At 45.8% G+C, this 23,415-nt stretch overlaps 1 protein-coding gene across 2 annotated transcripts; it reads left to right on the top strand.

Annotated features, from left to right (window-relative positions):
* Nucleotides 1–507: 507 nt before the first annotated feature.
* LOC143428985 (uncharacterized) lies at nucleotides 508–19,271 on the top strand. Of its 2 annotated transcripts, XM_076904312.1 has the most exons (8): nucleotides 508–2,038; nucleotides 7,785–8,307; nucleotides 9,591–9,733; nucleotides 9,804–10,021; nucleotides 10,118–10,344; nucleotides 10,504–10,830; nucleotides 10,980–16,839; nucleotides 17,049–19,271. In XM_076904312.1, exons 2-8 carry the CDS (start codon nucleotides 8,278–8,280, stop codon nucleotides 18,887–18,889), a joined length of 8,646 nt encoding a protein of 2,881 aa, XP_076760427.1. In that variant the 5' UTR covers nucleotides 508–2,038; nucleotides 7,785–8,277; the 3' UTR covers nucleotides 18,890–19,271. The 2 variants fall into 2 exon arrangements, with proteins under 2 accessions (XP_076760427.1, XP_076760426.1); XM_076904311.1 differs by lacking the exon at nucleotides 7,785–8,307.
* Nucleotides 19,272–23,415: the final 4,144 nt, after the last annotated feature.

Genomic DNA, 23,415 nt, shown 5'->3' with positions numbered 1-23,415 from the left:
GGCTACTATTCGTACAAAAATCTAAACAATTTGATTTGGTTTTACCATACGAAGAAAAATATGTGACTGTTGAAAAGATCGTTCATTGTACACACATATACACAGTTTAAACGGAGCTATTTCGAAATCGTATTAAATTTTTGTAAGTGAAAATATAATTTTATGTACAGATTTGATACACGTACTATTTTACAAGTAAATGAATATATTTGTAAAGAAATAATATCGATAAATTTTATCGATAACTGCCACACGTTGTCGGTGTTAAATATGATATTGTATAGAAATAAATACTTTATAAAAGTTGGAACATTTTATTTATGTCATTAAACATCGATAATGGAGTAGTGAAATAATCTGCTGAAGAATGAATGGAAATGGTTTTAAAGATTAGGCGCGGAATGCGTTGGAGAGTTGAAAATAGAAAAAATCGGAGCAACAAGGATTCGCAGTGAAAAAAGTCCCTAGACGACGAAACGAGTTAGAGCAGAGAATCGAGCTGGGATTGGTCGGGAAGGATTTGGTAAAGGTTGTGCGAAAAGGCGAACGAAGAGAAAGATAGGGTAGGAGAAGAGACAGCAGCGCCACATTTCCCCGTTAAACAAGAAACGTCAACCATTCCCTGTCTTCGGTCCGGTGTCTGGTTTGCTGTTCGCCATCCAAATATCCAGGCTGGCACGGTCAAGTTAGATATGTGTGGGTGCGCACAAGTGTCTCCCTCGCTCTCGACCGCGTTTGTGTAGGTATCCATAGTGTAGAACTATTGCGTATACGTACGCGAGCGGTCGCGCGTTTATGCATGTGCCCGAAGTATACACGCGTGTGCGTTTCCCGTTCCGCGATTCGCGTTCGCGTATCCCGAAAAGATGGCCGCCATGAAAGCGTACGGTGGTGATGTTGACGTCGTTCGCAGCAAGGCCGCGTCACGTCCTCGAAAAGCGTGAAAAAAACGTAATCATTCGAATGCTTCCACGATTTTTGTGGTGCGCTCGTACGAGAACACGGTACAGCGAGAAAGTAGTTGATTATTTGAAACGCGAGTGTGGTATTCGGAGGATCCCTCTCGCTGTGCTCGGCGAAAACGACGAACGGGAGAGAGGAGAAAGAAGAGAGGGAGAACGAGCAAGGAACGTGCCCAGCAAGGGGTTGAAGGGAATCGTATGTGACAGAGACAAGAGCGGACGAATAGCCTGTCGACGAGCGGAGGTAAGGAGGAAGGAAAGAAGAAAAGTTGGAAAGCGCGTGGAGGATACAACAGGGTGATACGGAAGCGAGTGAATACGTAGAATCGCGGGTGGTGTGTGGTGTCGCGAGTGAAACAAATGCGTGCGCGTCGTACGCGAACAAGCCTCTGTTGCGTTTACGATATCCTGGTCAACCTGTTTCTCGCATTTACTTGGGGTTGCGTTTTACGCGTGACTCGAAACTTTGTGTCAACGAGGGACGGCCATATTAATCCGTAGCCCCCGCCGTCACACATATTCCAACAATCTTACCTCGAAGAGGTGGTGCCTCCAGCTTTACTATTTTCCTTACTTTTTTTTAGTGCGTATCCTGTATTGCGACGTGCCCTGTTTTATCGTGTCCTATCGTATCGTATCGTATCGTGTCGTGTCGTGTCGTATCGTATCGTAGCGTATCGTACCGTATCGTATCGTACCGTACCGTATCGTATTGTATCGTATCGTATCGTATCGTATCGTATCGTATCGTATCGTGTTGTGTCGTGTCGTGTCGTGTCGTGTCGTGTCGTGTTGTGCCTTGCTTTGCTGTACCATACCGTGCCGTACGCATTGTGTCGTGATCCTCGACGATTTGGATATACGCGTCAGATTCAACTTTCCAGATTTTCGGATGACGGTGCGTGGACGTGATGCATGGACGGCGGTACTTGTGTGTACGAGCAACATAAACGACGGTCACTACGCGAGTTCTGTACCGCCCGATGTTCATGGAAACAACTTACCGGTACTCCACCACCGTGTCTACCGACTTTGCCAGCAGTACCACCCTTCCTAGATCCTGTACTACCCACAGAGTGAGTGTACAACCAATATATTTTCTTGCATATTGCGATCTTACATGTTTCTGTCACTGTATTCATTATAAATAACTTTATTCAAAACATCATGTTAATTCCTGACCGCTCCATTGAAAAAGGAAGGTAATGCTGGTAATTTTGACTCGTACCTTTACTATGGTGCAGAGTTAATGTAACATATGCTATTATCTTTATTTTTACTTGATATTTCACATGGAATGCTTCTGTACAGCGTTTGATTGGTAACTCGTTCCATAAAACAGTTCTATTGTAAAGTAACGTCTTGATTGGTTTTAAGATATCTGCTTGTTAGGTGATACGCATTCGTTCTTACACATTGTTGCATACTCGATCAAAAGTTGTATCGTCCTGTATAATTCGATAAGCTGAATAAGTCATAGCACTGTTTTTAAAATGTGTTTTAAGATTCTTGATGCGCCATTGGACGGAATGCTGTCAGTGTTATGTCCCTCTTATGGGTCTTGCGACGAAGTATGGTAAATGGTTTTACCAACTGTTGATAATACACCCTCCTCGAATGTTCTTATTATAAAATATAAAGAAAATGGGAAAAGAAGCAACAACCTAACCTCACTTTGCTGCAGTAGAAGGACAAAGCGGATAACCAATCCAGGTGCTATAAATTTATAAGTTAAAAAGTAATTCTACCTTTAAACCTCTTGTTGTTTATTATTGTTCGTACAAAAAGAAACGCGTAGTAGGCATCGGAAAAAGTCGAAATAACGAAGAAGAAAAGATTTGTGAAAAAATTACGAATCATACCAGTGATGGATAAAAAGGAGAAGGATATCAATTGATCGCATTTGTCACGCGAGTAATTTTTAGGGTGAAAAGACGGTTTCGCGGCGATTAATCATTTCCCTTCTAGCAACTCGGCCTATTTAATAGCGTGTTCCAGTGGCCTGTCGCTCGGCCTTTTTATACCGGTTTCAAAAGCGGTCGAGTGTACTTAGTATTTCGTAGCCGTGTGTCGTTACGATGCTATACCGGGCAAGAGATTTCTGCTACTAGTACTATTAACGCTACTCAAACTTTACTGCATTTTTCTTCTACTTTTTTTCTTTCTTTCTTTCTCTCTTTCGTTCGAAACACGTGCGACTACTGTTTTGCAGTTTTTCATAACGTAACAAAGTCGCCGCTAAACCCAAAGGCTCGTTGCAGCTAGCACGTGTTCGTTAAGATTTACAGATTGCAGTCGATGCACGAAGTTTCGCCGATTTACTTCGATTTCGGCGTACATTTCTTATTATTTGTGAAAAGCGGCGTGCAGTGTACATGTATGTATATAATTACCATGAAATAGTTACAGGTGAATTCGTAATTCTGCTTGTTCTCTTTTTCTTATTCAACAGAATACTATGCTATGGCAGCACAATAAGCATAACGCGATACCAAAGAAACTCGCTTTCCATGTTATCTTATCTTACTGTTTTGGTCTTTGCTACGCGATAATGTAGTCCTTTGTAATCTGTAAAACGAGTAACATTCGATTCGTTGATTACCATTGTTAATCGGGATGACCCGCGATTCGACGTGAAGTTCTTAAATTGATCGACCGTGGGAGATCGCAGAGAAGAGAGAAGGATAGAGGTTGTTTTTATTTCTAACGCATCAGAACGACATCGTGTTGTGTTCCAGTCGGCACTTTTCGCGAGTGAAGTCCCCCGGAGAGTTCTCGAGCGTGGCTTCTCACGGTGTAAGATTCGTCTTACAAGCGGCAGCATTTACACTCGAAAGATAGCACAGGATTTCACGTATTTCCCGCGCAAGTAGCAAGCAAAAGGTATCGAGTCAGCGCGGAAATCTTTCAATTCTTCGCTGACGGCAGAAGTCTCGTAAATTTCATCGAGAAGATTAACGCAGATGTGAACGTAAACGTGATCGGTTTGGCGACGAAAGTTTCCTTCTTCGGAGTGCGTTAATGGTTCGTGAATCGGTTAGTCGCAGCATCTCTGTATTCACCTCGATGTTACCATCGGGACGAATTCCTTGCGTTTGAAACTGTTCGAGGAGAGAATCTCGCGTGACGCGGATCGTTCCTCGGCGAAATAACGAGATCTTTTCCGGGACGCTTATTTCCGTGTTGGCCGATTTTATATCTCAAATAAAATTTGAAGAACGAAATGGATAGAGGCCGGTTTATCCGTGAACGCGGATGGCGTGTACGGGACTTTAAAAATGAAATACTTGAAAGTAGAAAAAGAAGGAGAGAGAGAGAGAGAGAGAGATACCTTTTTAGTGAATCGTCTAACCGGTAAATATCCGTAAGTATGTATACCTCCTTAGAAGCAAAGAGCGACTTTGTTAACTTTGAAACGTTCCCCTTGCAGTTGGAGCACGGTGTTCGAATTCGTTCGATCCTAATCAGATACACATCGTATCTGTCGTTCGCATGACTGTCTGTAACTAGACTGCACGTGATATATTGCTCGTTTCCCTGCCGCGTGGACCTTTTCAACTCTTTAAAGGGATATTGACACACACGGCTCCCATTTTTCCCTTCCTTTTCGTCTTTACGCGAATCGAATTATTCATGCTTTCACCCTCGATGTCATCTCTCGGTGTTAACTCTAAGCGAAGAGATGGAGATACGGAAATTAACGGAACAAGGAGCGAGCGTTATACTTCTCGGAGAGGAGCTGGAACTGAGACTGAAACTGAAACTGAAACTGAAGCTGGAGCGGTAGTAACCAATGGATCTCGCTTACGATATCGAAGTTAAATAATCGATGCGCCTTCGCGTTCGTGCTGAAGGAAGGTGGATAATGCGAGCGGTCTCCGGTGGATCGCGTAGATAGTTTTAGCGGCGCAAAGGTCACACCGAACGAACCTCGGATGACTAACAAGGGCTCGTGCCATTCTTCTTCGTCTGCTCTGATATTTCTTGGATTTCGTTCGGGGAAACATGTATACGTAGATAAATTGGAGTGGAATCAAATTAACAACCAGGGTTAATGCGCGAGCGAAACAGCGTGGGGAGAGAGACCGGCGACACCCCTTCGGTCGGGCGCGAACGATCAAGATTCGAAGATCGCGTATTTTCTTGTTGGAATTTTTTACCTAATCGAAACGTCGATCGAGTAATATCTGCTGCACGAGCAGCAGACGCGACGTACGCATGGTTATGTATACGTGTACGATTATAATCCCGGGAAACGAGGAGATAATTGACGGTGTTTAAGCCGCCACGAAGCCTGCCGGAACTTTCTCGGTGGTTAACAAGGCGCATTGTTATTGTACGCCACTAAATGTCTGAAATAATATAGGGAATTCGCTTTGTTTCGAAAGGTTGGGACGCGGAACGTTGGTATTTAATGGAGCCACATCGAGAGCCATTCAGAATCGAATTTGTTATTCGTAGGGGCAGAGCCGAGGATATCGATGTTCGATATCTCGTGCGAATAAAATAATGCTGCCGTCTGGGATACTGGGAAAGCAACATCGAAAGAACCTGGCAATCCTCCCCGGACTGGCCTGGCAAAGAGTAAACGAGCGGCGTCTATTCGATCGATTCGATCGATTCGGTAAGCGTGGAACGCATTACACGCGGAGCGCCATGCGTGTTGCCACGAAATGTTTGCGGTCCGCGGGCTTTTCTGCGACGAATCGGTCGAGGGTGATCAAATCCGATGGGTAACGTAGGTAACGATTAAGAGGAGATGCAAAGATGCGTTGGATCGACGAGCAAAGTTTAATTGGCCCCTTAACACGGATCGATATCGCGCGTGTTACTCTTTCACCGTCTCGTTTCATTGAATATTTCATTGCGTGGAGTGTTTATTTTTCCCCGCGGCTCGTCGAACGCGTTTACGAGCTCTTTTTCACACCGTAACTCGTACACGTCCACCGCGTACACTCGCCTCGTCAAATTCCATATGAAATTTGTTCGCTCGTTCAAGAGAACCCAGTCCTGTTCTTCGACTAACAACAAGTCGTTGTTCGATCATCGGTGGAGCGCGTACCATGATTACAGGGGATTACATTGATTGAATTACATTGATTGAATTTAAGGAAGAATTTCTTCGATACGAGAATCCTAAAAAAAAAAAAAAAAAAAAAAAAAAAAACAGAAAAAGAGAAAATAGAAAGACTAGTGCAAGTAAGGTAGATGCGGTGATAACATTTCGGTTTGCAAGCGTGCGCGTGATAGACTTCCTCGTCTTCGCGGTTTATCTTTGTTCCTCGTATAACAACGCGGAACGGCGTATCCTCTCACGGTATTCATCGTTGGAAATAGAAATCTAATTCCGCGTGGCATTCCATCGTTCCACGACGGATCGCACACAAAAATATGTGTACACGAAAGGCGAAGGGGAGGCGCGTAATTTAATTAAATCCATATTTTCAGCTGAGGCTGACGGATGGGAAACGGTCAGGGAAAGAAGCAGGAAACGGGGGGGGGGGGGGGCGAACACCAGTTTACATACGTAAAGTTGTTGAATAGGTAATGCGTTTAGTCTCGGAACCTCGAAAGCTCATTACTGGCCGCGATCGTCTGATCTTGGATAAACGACCGGAATAAGGTGCCCGGTAGCACCACGGGGTTAAACGGTAAGCCGTAGGCTCTCGGCTTCCCGAAGCCTTCTTCTCGTAGTCCTCCTAGTAGCTACTTTAATGAAATTTCTTCCGGCAAGTTTAGGTTTATACTCGTGCATAGTCGCGTACGTATTTGGCCCACCGTGGCATGCAGAAACTGAGGCCGGTGCATCGGCGCACGTGTTACATGTCGCGTGCACAATGCGAGAATGCCGATCTCTCCCCCCCACCAGGAGCGATTAGTGTTTCTCTCAATTTTAGTTGAAAACATGATTCACCACCCACCGGTGTGTCTGTTCCACGCATCGTCTTATTCTTTGAATTCTCTGAAATCTTTTATGTAACACCGTGCCTCGAGAATGTCGCGAGGAAATACAAACGAATTTCCGTCCTTGGTAAATTGCGGTCGAAGACTAGCAGGAAAAACGCGTGCCGCGCTCCGATCCTACGTCGATGCATCAGCTGTTACGTGGCAACAGGTGGCCTTTTGTTCGAATGAAAAAAACGGGCTATAGTTTTTTTTAACGACTTTCCACACTTGATTCTGAAACGCACTCACAGCACCTATCTACGGCTACGTAACGCAGAGTTGGCAGAGTAATTTAGGACTTTATTCGCTGAATAGATTCGATCGATAATTGGAGAATTTCATTCTACCAGTAGATATCTCTCCGTTGGAGAAAAAATGGACACGGTTCCGTTCTAGATCGTGGCTTTGTCACTCGATCGAAAGAAGCGCCGCGTGGAATGCTGTATAGAATAACGTAACAACGAATAAAGAATAAAGAGAGTAGAGTGGGTAAGAATGCGTTGAAAGAGAATCGCGACGGCAAAGCGGCGAGGATCAATCAGCATGGGTTGAAAAACAGTTTTCTGCCGTTGGGGGCAGAAGCAATTAGAAAAGTCCTCGAATAAATCGGAGTTTTCAAAGCGTGTCGTCGTTCGATGAAAGGCGGCGAGGAGGTATGGAGGGTAACCGGGGGAAAAGAGAGAAATAAGCGGGCCATTTAACTCGACGTTTAATCCTCTTTTGTTCCGGTCAGTCGAAACGTTATTGCCGCGTATTATGTAGGATAGATACACGTGTACAACTGTTAAAAGGGTGGAGCGTGGATTGGAAAAGGTATTTAAAGCTAAAGAAAATGGTTGGGTGTAAATAGTTGAGATGTGTTGTTTTGAATTGCAGATGGTAGTAGTGGTGCAGCAAGCGGTAGAGTCGAATTGGTAGTGGCGCGGAGACCATCCGGGGAAAGGAGGAGGAGAGAACTCGGCGAACCGGAAGAAAGGAAGGAAGAAAGTGGGCAGCGGGAAGGGGAAGGGGAAGGGAAAGGGAAAGGGGGTGGAGAAGAAAACGGAGAACCGAGAAAGAGAGGAGAGGCTGGTCTCGTAGGAGGACATCGTCCACGGATCTTCCGGTAATTCAGGATTGAATCTTGGAGCAGCGAAGGTTGCTGATGTCCGCTACGAGCCCTACCCCTACCCCTGCCAGCTCACCAACATCCGAACAGAGCGAACGAAGAAGATCGGCGCCGAGAAAACTCGAGTCGCTCGTTACTTTACGCCTAGCCCGAAGAAGAACGGATATCCTTTACCAATCTCGCCGGCCGCCACGTGTTCGCCCGACCAAAATTTCATTACCACTGCTGCTGTATCACCGATCAGCTCGACCACCCCTCTGAATGTCTTCGCACATCCAAAAGTCGTGCGTGGTGAGCACACAGGTTCACTTGCCCATCTCTCTCTCTCTCTCTCTCTCTCTCTCTCTCTCTCTCTCACTCATATCTATTTAGCTGTCTGTCTATCTATCTATCCATCCCCCAATCATTTACCTATCCCTAACTCTGTCGAATTCGCCAGAACGATATCGAAACAGATGACGCGCCAATTTTTCACTCTCTTCTGATTCTTTAAGAGATCACTTGTAGCAAAATCTTAGTCCTTTTTATATTCTACCAGCGACGTCGGAAGAGGCGTATACATTACGTGACGTTGCAAGCAACTGGTAGGTAGAGAGAGGTGTAATTGCATGGACGCCCCAAGCGTGCGTAAACATTCGAATCGAGTAGTAACGCATCAGAGTAGGAAATGGACAGAATCTTGTGTACAAGTGGAATTGCATTGTCGAAAGGTTTTTATCGACAAATGGGGAAAAGGAAAGATTTTCGTACAAGGCTAAGCAAGGATTACAGGGTTGGTGAAGGCGGAGGTCGCGGAAGTCGCAAATGGGGAAAGTTACGTAAAAGAGTAGGATCCGAGAGTAGTTGGAGCTCGCAAGCTATGTCTTCGAAATTAACTCGTTTGCAATCGGAACTTTTCTTTTCTGGACAAGTCCAGGAAAATTGTCCACCGACTTCTTTTGTCTACGAAAATCCTGTACGTTGCTTGTCGATCCTTCGCCGATGCTTTCTCCTTTTATCAATATCTTGGTATTCTCTTCGAATAGGTAAGCGATCGATGCTTTACTTTTGTTTCCGCTACTTGTTTTAATCACCTTTTGACGTCGCTCTGGCATTGCAGTGGGAATTTCGATTTCATTTATGTAGGTAGAACGTCTAGAACGGCTTGAATACGTAGAGTTCGTTCTATTTGGCCAATATTTGCGGTTTAATAGGGAGAATATCGTTCCTGTTTTGTTTTCACACGCGGTCGAAACTCCCTGGCAGAGTCTCCCGCCGCGTTCCGCTACCATTTTCTCAGGGATTAAATGCCTTTCTCCGTAATTAATAATTATGCGTTGGATTATCGGCGATTAACATTCGATTTCGTCGTTCGTCTTTCATCGTTCGCATGGACGAGAAAGAAGCACGGTCAAGTTGAACGAACGACGGAATATAAAAATGTCCTCCCATCGGTGTCCTTCCCATTTCTCATTTAGAAAATACTTTAAACGGGTGGTGGTTGTTTGGCATTTGCATTTGATACGTGCGCGCGTGGCGTATAATATGTACAATACATCTATGTCTATATCGATGACTGATTTACCGGATTACAGGGGCTTGAAGCGACATTGAGTGACAGCAAAAAGAAGTACGGCGACAAGGTGAATGCACTTCTGTCCGCCTGGGAGCATGTCACCAATTTCATTCCTGGGGCAACGCCAGAGGCCACCCAGTCTCTCATAGAATGGGCTCACAAGTGAGTACTTTCCTCCTCTTTCATTTCGAGTATTCTTCGCCGCGATATTAACGAACGTTTATCGCTCCAGGCATACATTGAAATTGGTATTGCGCGGGGAGTGGCCAAAGTTGTCACCCGCGACGAAGACGCACCTCAGTGTAACGCTACAGAGGTGCGCATCTCACCTGGTGCAACACCCCGCTGCACCCAGGTGCACTGCCCTGATAGCTCTGGTGCACAATCCATGGACGCATCCCGCTCTCGACAGCATACTTAACGGCCAACCGGATTCCGAACATGAGGAGGGTAGGCAATGTTCTCTCCTTCTTTCTTTCCCTCTTTCTCTCTCCCTCTCTCTCTGTACTTGTCATAAGTAACGATGAATCTTTTGTTGATCGATAGAATTCTGCTGTTCGGAGAAAGGTGAACTGCTGACAATGAGGCTGAAAATACTTTGCGAGGACCGCTGCGAGGACATAGCGGTAAACCTCGCCGCCGCTTGCGTACGTTCTCTCCGACGGAGCGATCGGTTGCGCTTGCTCTCGGATTCGCATCACGTTCACTACATGATCGACGTCTATATTGTCCTCTTGTATAAATTGAAACGCACGCAAGATATATTCGCTCAAGTGAGTATTATTCGCTCGGTTTCGTCGGCATCGGCGATATCGTGAATACGTGCGCTGGTACAACATGCTAGACGTACCTCGTTTCGCCGCCGATCCGATCCTTCTCTATTCGTAGCAAAAACACGACGTACTCGGTCTAAGAGAACCGTTTCTTTTCAGCTAAAATTAATGGACCTCAGCGACGGATTGGAATTGGTCCAAAGACTCAGCGGTGAAAGACCGACAAAGTATGGAACTGCACGCGTTTGGAGAAATTCGATAAAAGCCGCCGAATTGGTTGCACAATATCTCGTTACAGCTGGTATGGTACGCCCTGTGCCGGAAACGGGTGCAAATATTTTGGAACAAATTCTAAGCTCTTGGGCGCTGTTGCATTTGAAATTGAAAGACGTTGCGCCCACGTTGCCGGGAATGATAAGGAAATTAATCGAACCTGCTGAGAGTGCTCAGCACATCTATATTTTTTGCGCGGTACTTGTTAAACATGTGAGTATATATCGTATATTTTCATATCATCGCGCTTCCGTAATTGATCCCCGGTACACCAAATCTACAGCTTAAACGCGATAGGCATCATTGATAAAAATTCAAAACTTTTCCCGTTTGTTTGTTTTTTTTTTCTCTCTCAATTATAGTTCGGCGACAGCATAAAACCACTGGTAATCGAACTGTACATCAGGGCGTTGACCACGGATATGAACGAATTGGAAAGTCAAAAAACAAAGTCCGACACAGAGAAGGTTCGCGAAACCGCGATGCGTTTGAGCACAGAATTTTTGAAGCTGGCCGACGTTGTTGGGAACAATATCGGCATCGCCCGAGAATGCGTGTTGACAGCGTTTTCTCTGCATCCTACCAGGGCTTGTTACGACAGGATCAAGGAGATCGCTGTTGCGTGCGGGAAGACGAAGGAGGACGGTGCGTCCAGCGATAATAACGGCGTCGTTGGTGACAAGCTTAAATACGTCTACGAGAATAATCATTCTAACGGGGGACTGATAAAGCCCGACAATAATTCCGGCGAAAGGAACGACGAGACGACGAAAGTCGCCTGCTCCGAGTCACCGTCGTTACTTTCAGTTTCGTCGCTGTCCGGTCCGATCGGCGCCGGTGCAGTGACGCCGACCAAGAAAAATATCGACTTCCAAAACGGCCAAGTGAGCAAGAGCTTCGAGCGAACGGATCAACTGTTGAAGAGCCTCTTAACTCCGAAGAAGGGTGAGACGACGATCTCGAGTAGCGACAGATGTCCGTTGCATCCAAAGAGAGATCCATTGACCAATGGACCTTTCGGGGAGCTTTGCTTCAATTGCGGCGAGTTCACCGGTATCGACGTTTCCAAGAACAAATGTTCCGAGTCGAAGGACGCGTCGTCCAGGAACGTGGAAAGAACGCTCGACGCGTTGATTCTGATCAAGGGCGACGCTGTTACGGGTTCCGCTAATTACGATGAGAAGTCCGTGCCAAATCAAGTGCTGGACGCGGAGAAACTCGGCCTATCGCCGCAGCTTTGCGACGATCTGGCGGTGGTTTTGAACAGTCCGCGTTACCATATGCTCAGCTGGGTACTCGATTGGAAAGAGTTGAATAATCTCTGCGAAAGGTACTTGGAGAACGCCGAGGAGATGAGGAACACCAACAAGGAGCTCAAGTATCTGAATATCGATTATTCGCAGTTCAAGGATTGGCCTTCCGAGGACGATACCAAGGATATATTTTTTGGGATCGAAAAAGGATACGAGCAATGGGTGGACTTACCATCGGACAATTCCGAGCAGTTCGGCAGCTTTCAGCCGGCCAGTAGTTACAAGAGGTCCTCGACCAGACGGAGCCTCGACGACACTACCACCACCGATTCGGACAGCGGAAGTATACTGCGGATAAGAAGAACGGGGAGGCAGAGGAAAATTCACAGACTAGAATCCTCGGAAAGCGATTACGACAGTACAGAACGTAAACCGAAGCACTTCAGGAATAGGGTTAGTTCGATCTCTGACACGGACAGCAATACGCAAGACAGTCAAACGGACAGTTTCGGGAGCGACGGCTGCCGGTTGGAAGTGAAGAAAAAGCCGAGCAAGCCGTCCAACAAGGAGGCGAACAAGAAGCGTTCCAAGGGTTCGAAACTAACCGTCGAGTCGGTCTCGCATTTTCACATGCTCGTTAATGAAAATGTTCGACGTACGAACAACGCGAACGAGGATGCGAGCGGCTCCGACGTTAGTAGCAACGATATCATAACTTTGTTCTCAGCCGACATGGACGAAAATAAACGGGAGACGATAAAAGGTTCGGCATACACGCCGACCGCTCCTTTAATAATCACCGAGAGGAGGAGCGATCCAGCTGTGCTTAAATCGTTGAGAATGTTTAGGCCGCAGAACACGAAGAAACCTACGAGAATTTCTCAAATACTACAAAAGAACCTTCTGAACAAGAGCAAGGACAATAATAATTTGGAGAACAATGCTAACAGCGTGACGAAGTTTGCTCCGATGCTGAGCACGTTGAACTTAAACCCGAAGATCGTGTTGACCAGAGCGGACGAGGTCGACAGGAGACTGATCCGATCGAAGAAACAACAGCGATTGAGCACCGGTGATATTACCAGCGAACTGATGAATATTCAGAAAAACATGCCATTCTCCCCGAATAAGAACACATTGTCGACGTACCAAAAGCAAAAGGGGAACGGCGCGGCGATCGCAGCCAAGACCAATTTATCGTCCGCCGATGTTATGGATTTAAATCCAAAATCGAATCTGGGCAAACGAAAGTTCGATATCCTTGCGAAAGCTGTCAGAGATTCGGATATATTGGCGAAAAATGTACCGGGTCTGAATTCATTGGACATGATGGTACCGCCGCGGATGCGGCCCACCGTGAACGTTGTACAGCTGTCGAGAAACATTCCACAGAGTCCGAATTCGGGATCGGTCAACAGTGGCAACACCCCGCCGAGGCCAAACAGAACCCCCAGCGTGGCAGGAAATATCCAGTTACCAGGTACACCGTCCTCCGGCGGGCACGATAGCGGTGTTGGCATGAGTCCAGCTGGTCAGACACCACCTCCTAGATCGTCGACTCTTCCCGACGTTGGCGAGGAGACGAATCAACCGCCGGACAGCTCACCGATTTCCACCACGACCGCGAACGTTCTTCACGGACAACTCGAACTCGAATCAAGTTCACCGAGAGCGATGCCGATCAGGCGCAGTCAACAAAACCAATCGCCCAAGAAATCTCCGTCGCCCTGCTCTGCGGTGACGACAACCACCGCGACGACGAGCTCGGCGATCACCGGCTCGACGACTATCGCGTCTGAACAGCTCCAGATCGTTTGCAAGCCGGATGGTACCTATCAGTTGGCCTCTGTCAATCCGAACATGGTCTCTAGTCAAAGGAACATTCTTAATTTACAAAACATCGACGATGGGAGCATCGGCAATTTTTCGCGACAGAATCAAAGGACCGAGAACGCGAACACGAACAGAAGCACGTACGAGAGGTCCTCCTCTTCCTCCTCTTCTTCTTCCTCCTCCTCCGCGTCTACAAAAGCGGCCTCGCAATCCGGCCAAAACGCTGGCCTGCCCAAATTTCAACAAGCCTTCGGCAAGACTATATACACACTCTCCACGGACACGTCGACAAGCGGTGCTACCGGAGTTACATCGGAAACGCTCGTCCAATCTGTTCAGTCCCCGCAAAAGGCGGCAAACCTCTCGAAAGCCGTACAAACATCTGTACGTAACGCGCAACAAACGAATCCATCAGCAGGAATCAATGTACAGTCCATTACAAACATTCCAAATACGTTACAATTATCTACTACTAGCAGGCAAATATTGAATATCGTACAAAGCTCTGGAAACAATGCGAACGTTGCGACTAGCCCGAACGCGAATCAAACGTTGACGCAACTGGTGCAAAGCGTTCAGAACGCCTCGCCCGGTGTTATATACACGCACAAAATACCTGTCACTATATCCACTACGAATCCAAGTCAACTGAACATTATACCCACTATATCGCACGCTAATTCTTTGCCGGCTGGAAGAACGCCAGTGGTCAAATTGAACATTATTCGTGCTCCTTTGAGGCAGCAGAATATCACAAGTACTATCCAAGTTTTGGCTACACCGAGGTTACAACAACAGCAGCAGCAACAGCAACAACAACCAGCACCACCGCAACAACAGCAACAACCAGCCGTAAGAACGGACAGCTTGCTTGGTTCCCCTATCGAGGTACCGAATCAGGTCAGTTCTACCACTTTGGAACAACTAAGGGAGTTCGAGAGTGTTTTGGAACAAGTGAAGGAGAGAAGTACGATCCAACCGCAGTCTCATACGATTCAAACGATATCCACCGCGGCAACTACCACCGTGCAAACGCAGACCACTACTCAACAAACGCAAGCCACCAAACAGCAGCAACAACAACAACAGCAGCAGCAGCAGCAGCAGCAGCAGCAAGTTTCAGTGAGCGCGCTTGCTCAGCAGCTTTTAATGCCGACGCAGCAATCCGCCACCAATGACTTCGCGAGCAACGGGAATACAGTAAATTTCCAGCAGGACGTTTTCTCGCAGAAAGTTTCGCTGGCTTATGTGAATCAAAGCGCGGGTTCTGTTGCCGCGAAAACCCCAAATTCGACGCCGGTCGTTGTCGTGACCAGTTACTGCCAGCCGGCAGCCTCGCCCGCTTTGAGCGTCACATCGCAAAGTTCTTCCAGCCCGTGCGTCACCCCAGCACCGGCGCCTGTACCGTCCGCTGGGAAAACACCTTCCACTCCGCCTTCTTCGAAGACGGTGAAAAAGGCGGCGCCTAAAACGGTGAAGACGAGCGCGACGAACACGTCGAAGGCCTCGCCGATTCCGAAACCGCAACAGAAACCGCAAGAGGACGAGCAGACCGCTCAAAGAATTTACGCTATTCTGGACGAGTACGCGGAACAATTGCGAAATTCCCCGGACTTGAACAACAAGCCGGCCCCGAGGAGAAGATCGAACCCGCCGACGAATCCTAGCCAGTCTTCGAAGAGGAAAAAGTCGAACGCGAACAAAACGAAACCGGTTGGACAGCAAAATTCGGAGCTGAGCCCGAGCACGGACGATCTCGGTAGAACAATGGGCAGCGAGGACTCTTCGAGCGGCGTTGTGCACGTGCAAGACAGCCCAGCTGGTTTCTCCGCCCCGGAGGAGCCAACCGGTAACGTTGGAAACGTGACCGATACGACCGCCGAAGTTCGAAATTTAACGAACGATTCGAACGACGGGGTAGAGTTGAACGTTAAAAGGGGAAATTTGATATTCGCAGAACCTGGTTCCGGACAACCGAGGGCGGTGATCGTTCAGGAGGCTGTGCAGACCAGCTCGGTGAGCGTCAGCGAAGCTTTGGTAACTGGGAAAATGGGAAACACGGCTGTCTTAGTTCAAGGTACTAATTACATTCTACCGATGAATCTGATGAAAGGAGGCCAGCAATTCACGATAGTGTCCAGCGGCTCGAAGCTTCTCGCCACCGTACCCGCAACCGTTCGGACAACCGGGAACACCGGCGTTTCGAACACCCTCGTGCTTCAGTCGTTTCTAAATCAAGCGGGAAAGATTATTTCTCAACCGACGCAAGTGAAACAGGTGAAAATACCAACGCTGCAGACGTTGTCCGGCAATCAGACCTTAACCGCCGCGCAAACTGTTCAAGGCGCGTCGGTGGTGATTCCCCAGACAGGAAACGGCAATCAGTTTACGAGCGACGCATCGGCCGCTGTAGCCGCCGCAGCCGCAGCCGCCGTGGAGAAGAGCAACATAATCGGTGACTTGACCATGGCTAAATCCGACACGATCGCTGGAGGGGTAGCCGTCGAATCCGCGACAAACGCGATAGTCGTCAATAAGAGCAATTCCACGATTGGTCTGATACAGCGGAATTTGAACGAGCCCACGGAGAATCAGCAAATATGCGGTGTGATCACCAGCAATCCGAATTTAACCCTACAAGGGGCTAGATTGTTCAATTCTTCTATACATAAATTGTCTACGCCAGGACTCAAGTCGGACAATGTGGTGTGTCTAACGCCGACCGCGACCATCACCCATACACCAGAGAAGAAATCGCCGCAGGAAAGTCAGGTTCATAATGATAAGCCTGTCTCTATTCAAACTGGTGCTACTATCGCTCTCGCATTTGCCACTCAGTCAGACGTTTCCATGTTGAACGATGCTCAACAACAGCAGCAGCAGCAGCAACAACAACAGCAACAACAACAACAGCAGCAACAACAACAACAGCAGCAGCAGCAACAGCAGCAAAAAGATGGAAAAGAATTATCTATGGAAATAATTCCTGGCGCCAAGATTATCTCACCGAAGACGGTCAAAAGAAAAATCGATGACACGATGGGTATGTCAGATTCAGTTCCGAGAACCTTGATCAGTTCCGATTCTGTCGTTTGTTCGAGCAACGCAACGTCGTTACAGAATATCGAAAAGATCGGTTAGTGTCCCATTTGCAAAATTACTGTGCTTTCGGTCGCAATGTACGAAAATATCGGTTTGTAAGTTTTCTATCCTCGTGGCGTAATGTTTTAAAGATTCATTTTAAAAGTGAACGGAAATTTTACATGCAGATATTTTCTATGTTGCGACTACAGTTGCAGTCCTGAAAATTTAATTGATAATTTTTAAATACTTTTATTGGAACAGATTCGACGATATCGACGATCACGGTCGCGGGCAAACAGTCCGGAGGAATGGACAACGCGTCGCAATTTCTGGTGACTGGTGGCAGACCTAGTAGTTCGGATAGTCAAGAAGAGTCTTCCGTGCAGCAGTCTACCGACGGTATCGATGTGTCGTGCAAGGTTGGAAACGGCTTGCTGTATGGAAACGCGAGACTGCAAGAAGCTTGGGAACCGGAGGGCAAAGTATCGCCTGATACACCTTGGCGATACGTTCCCACGTCTACGAATTCGTTGAATATCGAACCATTGAATTCAAGGTACGCGGATAATTCGGAGAACGTTCAAAGCGTGCTGCAGATCATCAATAAAGGGCAAGGGATCGAGATGGCGAGCGGGCAAATCTATCAGACGAACGCGAAGAAATACTTTATAAATCACACCTTGGAACCGTTTCAACAATATCCGAACAAGAGCAATCTGATGAAAACACCGCTGAATCCCAGATTAGATCGAGAATTGTTGCAACAGAAAATGGAGAGAAAAGCAGCCGCGATAGAACGGGAGATGAAACTGCAGAAAAGTTTATCGGAGGAATGCGAAGACTTGGGCGTGGACGAGCCGAGTACCAGCGACTTGTTCCCGGAGGCGGACCTGCTGTTCGACACGAATCATTCGCCGTCCTTCGACCATTCGTCTCAGGACGCGTCCTGTAGTCAACCGCTGGGAATGAAATCGTACAGCGGGTCATACTTTCGGTCACTGGACTCGTCGAGCGGGAGCAGGGACGCCAGCCCTATCGCCGACTTCAAGGTGAACGAACGTAGAAAAAGTGCCGGTCAGCGGACGAGGTCCGCGAAAGATCCCTCGAAAAGATCGAAACGAGATAAAGTGGAGGACCTACATCTGGAAAATCCAGCGAAACATCTACGGTTAACGTTGGACAATTTGAGCCAGGACGAAGCATCGAACAGCAATTCGGACATCTCGAGGCTGTCACCGACGAATTTGGTCTCGCTGGAAAACGACTCGTTGAAGAGTACTACGCGAACGAAGATTGCGTCGAGGAACGGTTCGAAGGAAGGCTCGCCGAGCAGCGTCTCCAGTATTCCGTTAAATATGAAACTGGACATCGACCTGGACTCGGAATCGCTACCTCCGAGCATCAATGTAAATAACACGTCGGCGGCAAGCTCGGGGGACGAGAGCTTAACGTTGCTCACCGGTAACACCGCCGATGTTACGATACCCTCGCCACTATCGCCGATCGCTGGTCCTATGCTATCGACGCACAAATATACGTACACCAATAAGAAGCGGATTGCGTCGAAAGTGACGAGAATGGATTACCTGTCTTGGGAAAGTCCGATGTCCGAGAGAACAAGATCGAGTAGCGACGACGAGGATTCGAGCATAAGCGAATCGGTCGGTAGCCAACCGGAGGAGAATGCGCTGAGCAACGGGCTCGAAGATAGCGTGCAAAGTCTAAAGTCTCTGACGAGCGAGCGACATTGCAGTTACCTAAAAAAAAAGGATAAGTTGCAGGTGAACGCGCGAGTGGTATTGAATCGGGCGGATCATCACAAGGGTAGCCTATCGAAGCGTATCAAGGCGAACGAGTCGATCCAAGAATCGGTTATGGTCCCCAGTGACAAGACCTCGGAACCATCCGACGATGAAACGGGGAATATAGCTCTGGTCGAACCGGACTGTCGCGCGAGACGGTCCAGTTTGCGCGGCCACGTTAAAAAGGGATGCGGCTGTTGCAACGGCTCCCCGGAGAGACCGAAAAAGAAATCGGTCAAGGCGGATCACTCGAGATTAAAGAAACGATTATCCTCGAAACAGGCCGGGAAGAAAAGGTAGTCCTAGCGTTTGATCGCTCCGAGGAGCATCGCCTGTTCTATCCAGATAATCTATGCCTCTTCCGTGGCGATTCGTCGAGACGATGATGATCGAGATCAAGCAGTCTCAAGATTTTCGCGTGTGCCCTCGTAGCTTCCGCGGAGATGAACACGACGAATACCTGCTGCGATTGATGTTGCTCGGACTCGTAAAGCGCATCGAAGAACTTGATCGAATTACGTGGAATTCGCACGCATTGGACGATAATCAGCCACGCAAAAATACAAGCTTGTACATATATATATTAGCGAATGCAGAAGTCGTCGGACATATAAACATTTACGATACACCCGTAACTTGGTGTGCCTATTCTATTCGCATAGGCGGGAAACGTTTACCGCGAGTCGGCTTCTTCGTTCCAAAGGGGAGAGAGAGAGAGAGAGAGAGAGAGAGAGAGAGAGAGAGAGAGCGAGAGAGAGAGAGAGAGAGAGAGAGAGAGAGAGAGAGAGTAAAAAACAGATTATTAGCCGTTTCCGACAACAATAGATCATCCTTTTACCACTAGCTGTTACTACGATACTAGACGTAAGGTGCAAATTATAATGAATGGCAGACTTAGATTAAATCGTTACGAATATTAGAGACGCAATCTAGTCAAGAGATAAAGTTTGTGGCGATGGGTAGGCGCGTTCAAAAGAGCGAGACAGATAAATAGAGAAAGAGAGAAAGTGATAGAGTGAATGAACGAGCGTATGAGATAATGTGCGCGCGCGGAAAAGGATCGTGAATGAAAAAGAGAAACCGAGGGGAGGAGTATGTGTAGAGGAGAATGAAAATAAAGATAAAAATAGAATTGATATCCGATTGTCGATAGATCCCCCGCAAATTAAAAAAATTTGTAACTAAAAGCCTGAATTTATAATTCTCTCCAATGTGTATCTCTGTCACGATTGATGCTGTTCCACTGTTGCGGTATGGTCAGACTGAGGAAATCTGAATGGTCTCTAGATATCGTTTGATCAATCAACGTAGTAAATATACATTCACACGCGTTGAACTTTTGCCTTTCCGCGTGAAACTTGTCGATAATTTTAGACTCTTAACCGAATCGCCGGGAGGCGATCCTTGTAAATTGTAACGCAACACCTTGACCTTAAGAAACTTCTAACAGGACGATTATAGCTAACGAATGAGAGAAACCAAATAAAGGCGGCGAGATTTAGTAGATATCGAGAGGGATAAGAGAGAGGATGTAGAAAAAGAAACAAGGGAATGCGCGCGCGTGCGTGACCAGAAGCAAAACGTTGCGTATCGTATGGCTCGACCATACCTTATCACGGTGCACGTGTAAAGAAAAAAGAAAAAAAGAAGAAGAAAAGTATCCAAAAAATGTAAATTACGTAGATAATTCATTAAAAGTATAGTATTATATCGCTGCACTTTAGTACAAAATCGCTTCACCTTGTTTCAGAATGACAAGTTTATATCATCTTTCGGTGTGCTGTCGTGACGCGTAAATGCCTGCAACTTAATATAAATTGTAAACGAAAGAGAAACACTTGAAAAGGTTGTATAATTAAGCTACCGAGACGCAGAGATAAATTTGTGATCGATTGGAAATTCACCGCGCTAAAAAGCTAGACTTTTATTAGGCCCATTATCTCTGCCGCGGAAACTGAGAGAGTTAAGGATGTTGAAAAGTAATGTTCCTGTGAATAGTAATGCTCCTTTCGTGATATGAACCAAAGTAACTCCGTTTAGAAGAGCAAGAGAGAAAAGGAAGGGCTCGAAAGGGAACGTGAGGAATCGAGAGCACGAGACGAGCGTATTAAATTTGATCGTCTTTCTTGTTTGTAATCGGACGTAAATTGTATTAGTTGCTTCGTCCTGAACGTATTAGCGTAAGAGACAGTTATCCGTTTCATTTTTTCCATTCTATCAACGATCAGTAAAACTCTACCTCGTGCACATGTCGATCATTTTTGATAAATTCTCATCAGATTTTTAAGCAATTTCTACTAAGTAAGCTAACTGTCAAAGAAATCGCCCGCTGTGACTCGAACTGTACGAAAGGACGAGTTGGTGGGCAATCTCGGGCTATTTACTTAATCGTTTGTCCGGAAGAGCAACTACAGAACGCAACCAGAACTCTTAAGATGAATCTGTAAGTAAGTAAGTAATCCCCTCGACAGTTTACACGCTTCGCTCACTTCCCCCTGTTGCTTATCCCCTTGCCATTCTAATTGGCCAACGACCGACTACTTCTCTTGTAAATAATGTACATTTGGAAACTATATATCGAGCCCCCTCGGAGGATCGTTCCATCGACGAACGATTCGGAAAACTTTCCACCGCAGTCCGACGAGTCTCCAGCGGCGCGAATAGACACAAAACAGAAAGAAAGAGTAACCTCCTATCTTCCTGTACAGTATTGAGATGCAAAAGAGATTGTTGGGATGAATTTCGACCGAAGAGAGGAACCGACGCTGACGAACGGAGAAGTAAATTGAGCAAAGGTGCTCGTTGAGAGAACGTTGAACAGATGCATCTTTCCGTGTAGGTGTACATTTTGAAAAAGCGTCGCACCAAAATAATAATATGTATTTTTTGACAGGATGGAGAAAAACGTTACATGTAGCTTATAAATTAGAAGAAGACGAGCGAGGTGTAGAAAAAGAGAGAGAGAGAGAGAGATGCATGTATGAGCGTACGAGTGTGCGAATGAAAGAGGAGAAACGAGGAAGAGAATACGATTGTCAGTGATAGTCTGGCCTTTTTCGCCACCTTTAGTCGTACCAATCGCATTTATGATAGAGGGGTAACTGTAGTCTTCGTAAAGAAAAAAAAAAGAAAAAAAAATACCAGAAGTCATAAATGGACTTAATTAAGAGAAGGAAAACGTATAAAAAAAAAAAGCACTTAAGAGTAAGCAAATTTTTCCAGAGCCGAGAGCTTTTTCAGGTACTTAAGAAAAGAAGAAAAAAGAAAAAAACACAAGCAAACAAACAAAAAGAACGAAGGGGGAGAAAGAGGGAGGGAGAGAGAGAGAGAGAGAGAGACAGGAAAAAAGACAAAAGCAAGAAGAAACTATAATAAATGTGAAAAGAAACAAAACTGCTTTACACTGGCCGTTAAGCGATTAACTTAAGAGTTTTTTGTATCGTACGTTTGTTAAGATTACTGCTTTTTCTCACTCGAAACACTCCTTACTACCAGTAGTCGAGAGGACGATAACGCCGCGTCACTTTGATATCTGTAAACGAGCAATGTGAGAAAATAATGTAGAGAAAAGAAAAGAGAATTAGGAAAAATATATAAGGAGAAGTAAATGAAAAGAGGAGATGATTCTAGTGAGTGAAAGGGAGAGAGACACGTGTGAACGAAACGGCCGTGCACTGCAAAACGTACATTGATTAAGAGACACATACGTACTGTCGTTTAGCACAAATCAGTTGAGGAAATCGAGTAAATTCACTGTGTAACACTGCGAAATGATGAAAGAAACTGACGCGAGTGGATGGAAAGCCAGGCGGGATCCGAGGATGGAGAGTTATCGAAGAGCGGAGAGAAATAAAAGAAAGATGTTATAAATATACCACCGGTACAGTCATGTCCGAAACGAAAAAAAGAAAAAGAGAAAAAAGGAAAAGATACGCGAAATATCTGCTTCTCTGTGTATATATACATTTGAAGGAACGTAGCAAAAAGGAAGGAAAAATAATGAAAAAGACGGGGGAGAGGAAAAAAAAAACACACGGATGAAGGGAACATTTCTTTTCTAGACATTACCATTATACATATGTACTGTAATTATATAAAACGTTAAGTAATAATCCATATTTTCGAGATACATGACCAGCCGGAAAATGTTTGATCGTTGCAGACCGTGACTCTCGAATTAATGCATCATTATTATATTTAACGTAGAATCGATGTTTACATGTGAATATACGCGCACCGGCATTTATATGTAAATATTTGACGAGCGTTAAGTGAGAAAAATTCATGCATAAACCTGCAAATTTCGTAGTTCTCTCCGTGCGATATATACGTATTACTCCTTTGTGACTTCGATGAATGATATAAAGGCCTCGATATTTTTCACACATTCTGATAAACGCATGTTCCCGATCGAAACTATCAAATTTAGATTTTTAAGATCGTTTTATTGTAATATACTACACTGATATAAAAGAAAAAAAGGAAAAAGCCAGCGATGTAGTATAAATTGAATGATCGGAATTGTTCAGGTTTTTACCCGAGAAAAATAATAATTACGCGATTTTGCGATTACATTCGATTTAGTTGAAATTATTTTCGATATTAAACAAAAAATTTAAATTTCAACCCGGCCATATACACGCATATTGGAATTAAGCTTTTTTTTTTTTTTTTAACGACACCCGTGAAAATTTGTTTCGTTAGATTATCGACATTGGGAATCCAGCGTTCTCTTAAATCTAAATTCTGTATATACCGTCTTTAATAGTTGGAGAAGGAAAACTGTAAGGCGAAAGAGAAATTGTCAAATTACCAACAATTAAATA

Source organism: Xylocopa sonorina, chromosome 11 (assembly GCF_050948175.1).
Source record: "Xylocopa sonorina isolate GNS202 chromosome 11, iyXylSono1_principal, whole genome shotgun sequence".
NCBI classification, from domain to species: Eukaryota; Metazoa; Arthropoda; class Insecta; order Hymenoptera; family Apidae; genus Xylocopa; species Xylocopa sonorina.
Note: the sequence above shows the minus strand (reverse complement) of the source record. Positions and strands in the feature narration are given on the sequence as shown.

Excerpts from the sequence above, each read along its gene's own strand:
- LOC143428985 (XM_076904311.1), top strand. The coding sequence starts at position 1,946 with ATGTTCATGGAAACAACTTACCGGTACTCCACCACCGTGTCTACCGAC. Across the intron at positions 2,039-9,590 it reads GATCCTGTACTACCCACAGA|GGGCTTGAAGCGACATTGAG; the intron begins GTGAGTGTACAA and ends ACCGGATTACAG. Across the intron at positions 10,345-10,503 it reads CGCAAGATATATTCGCTCAA|CTAAAATTAATGGACCTCAG; the intron begins GTGAGTATTATT and ends GTTTCTTTTCAG.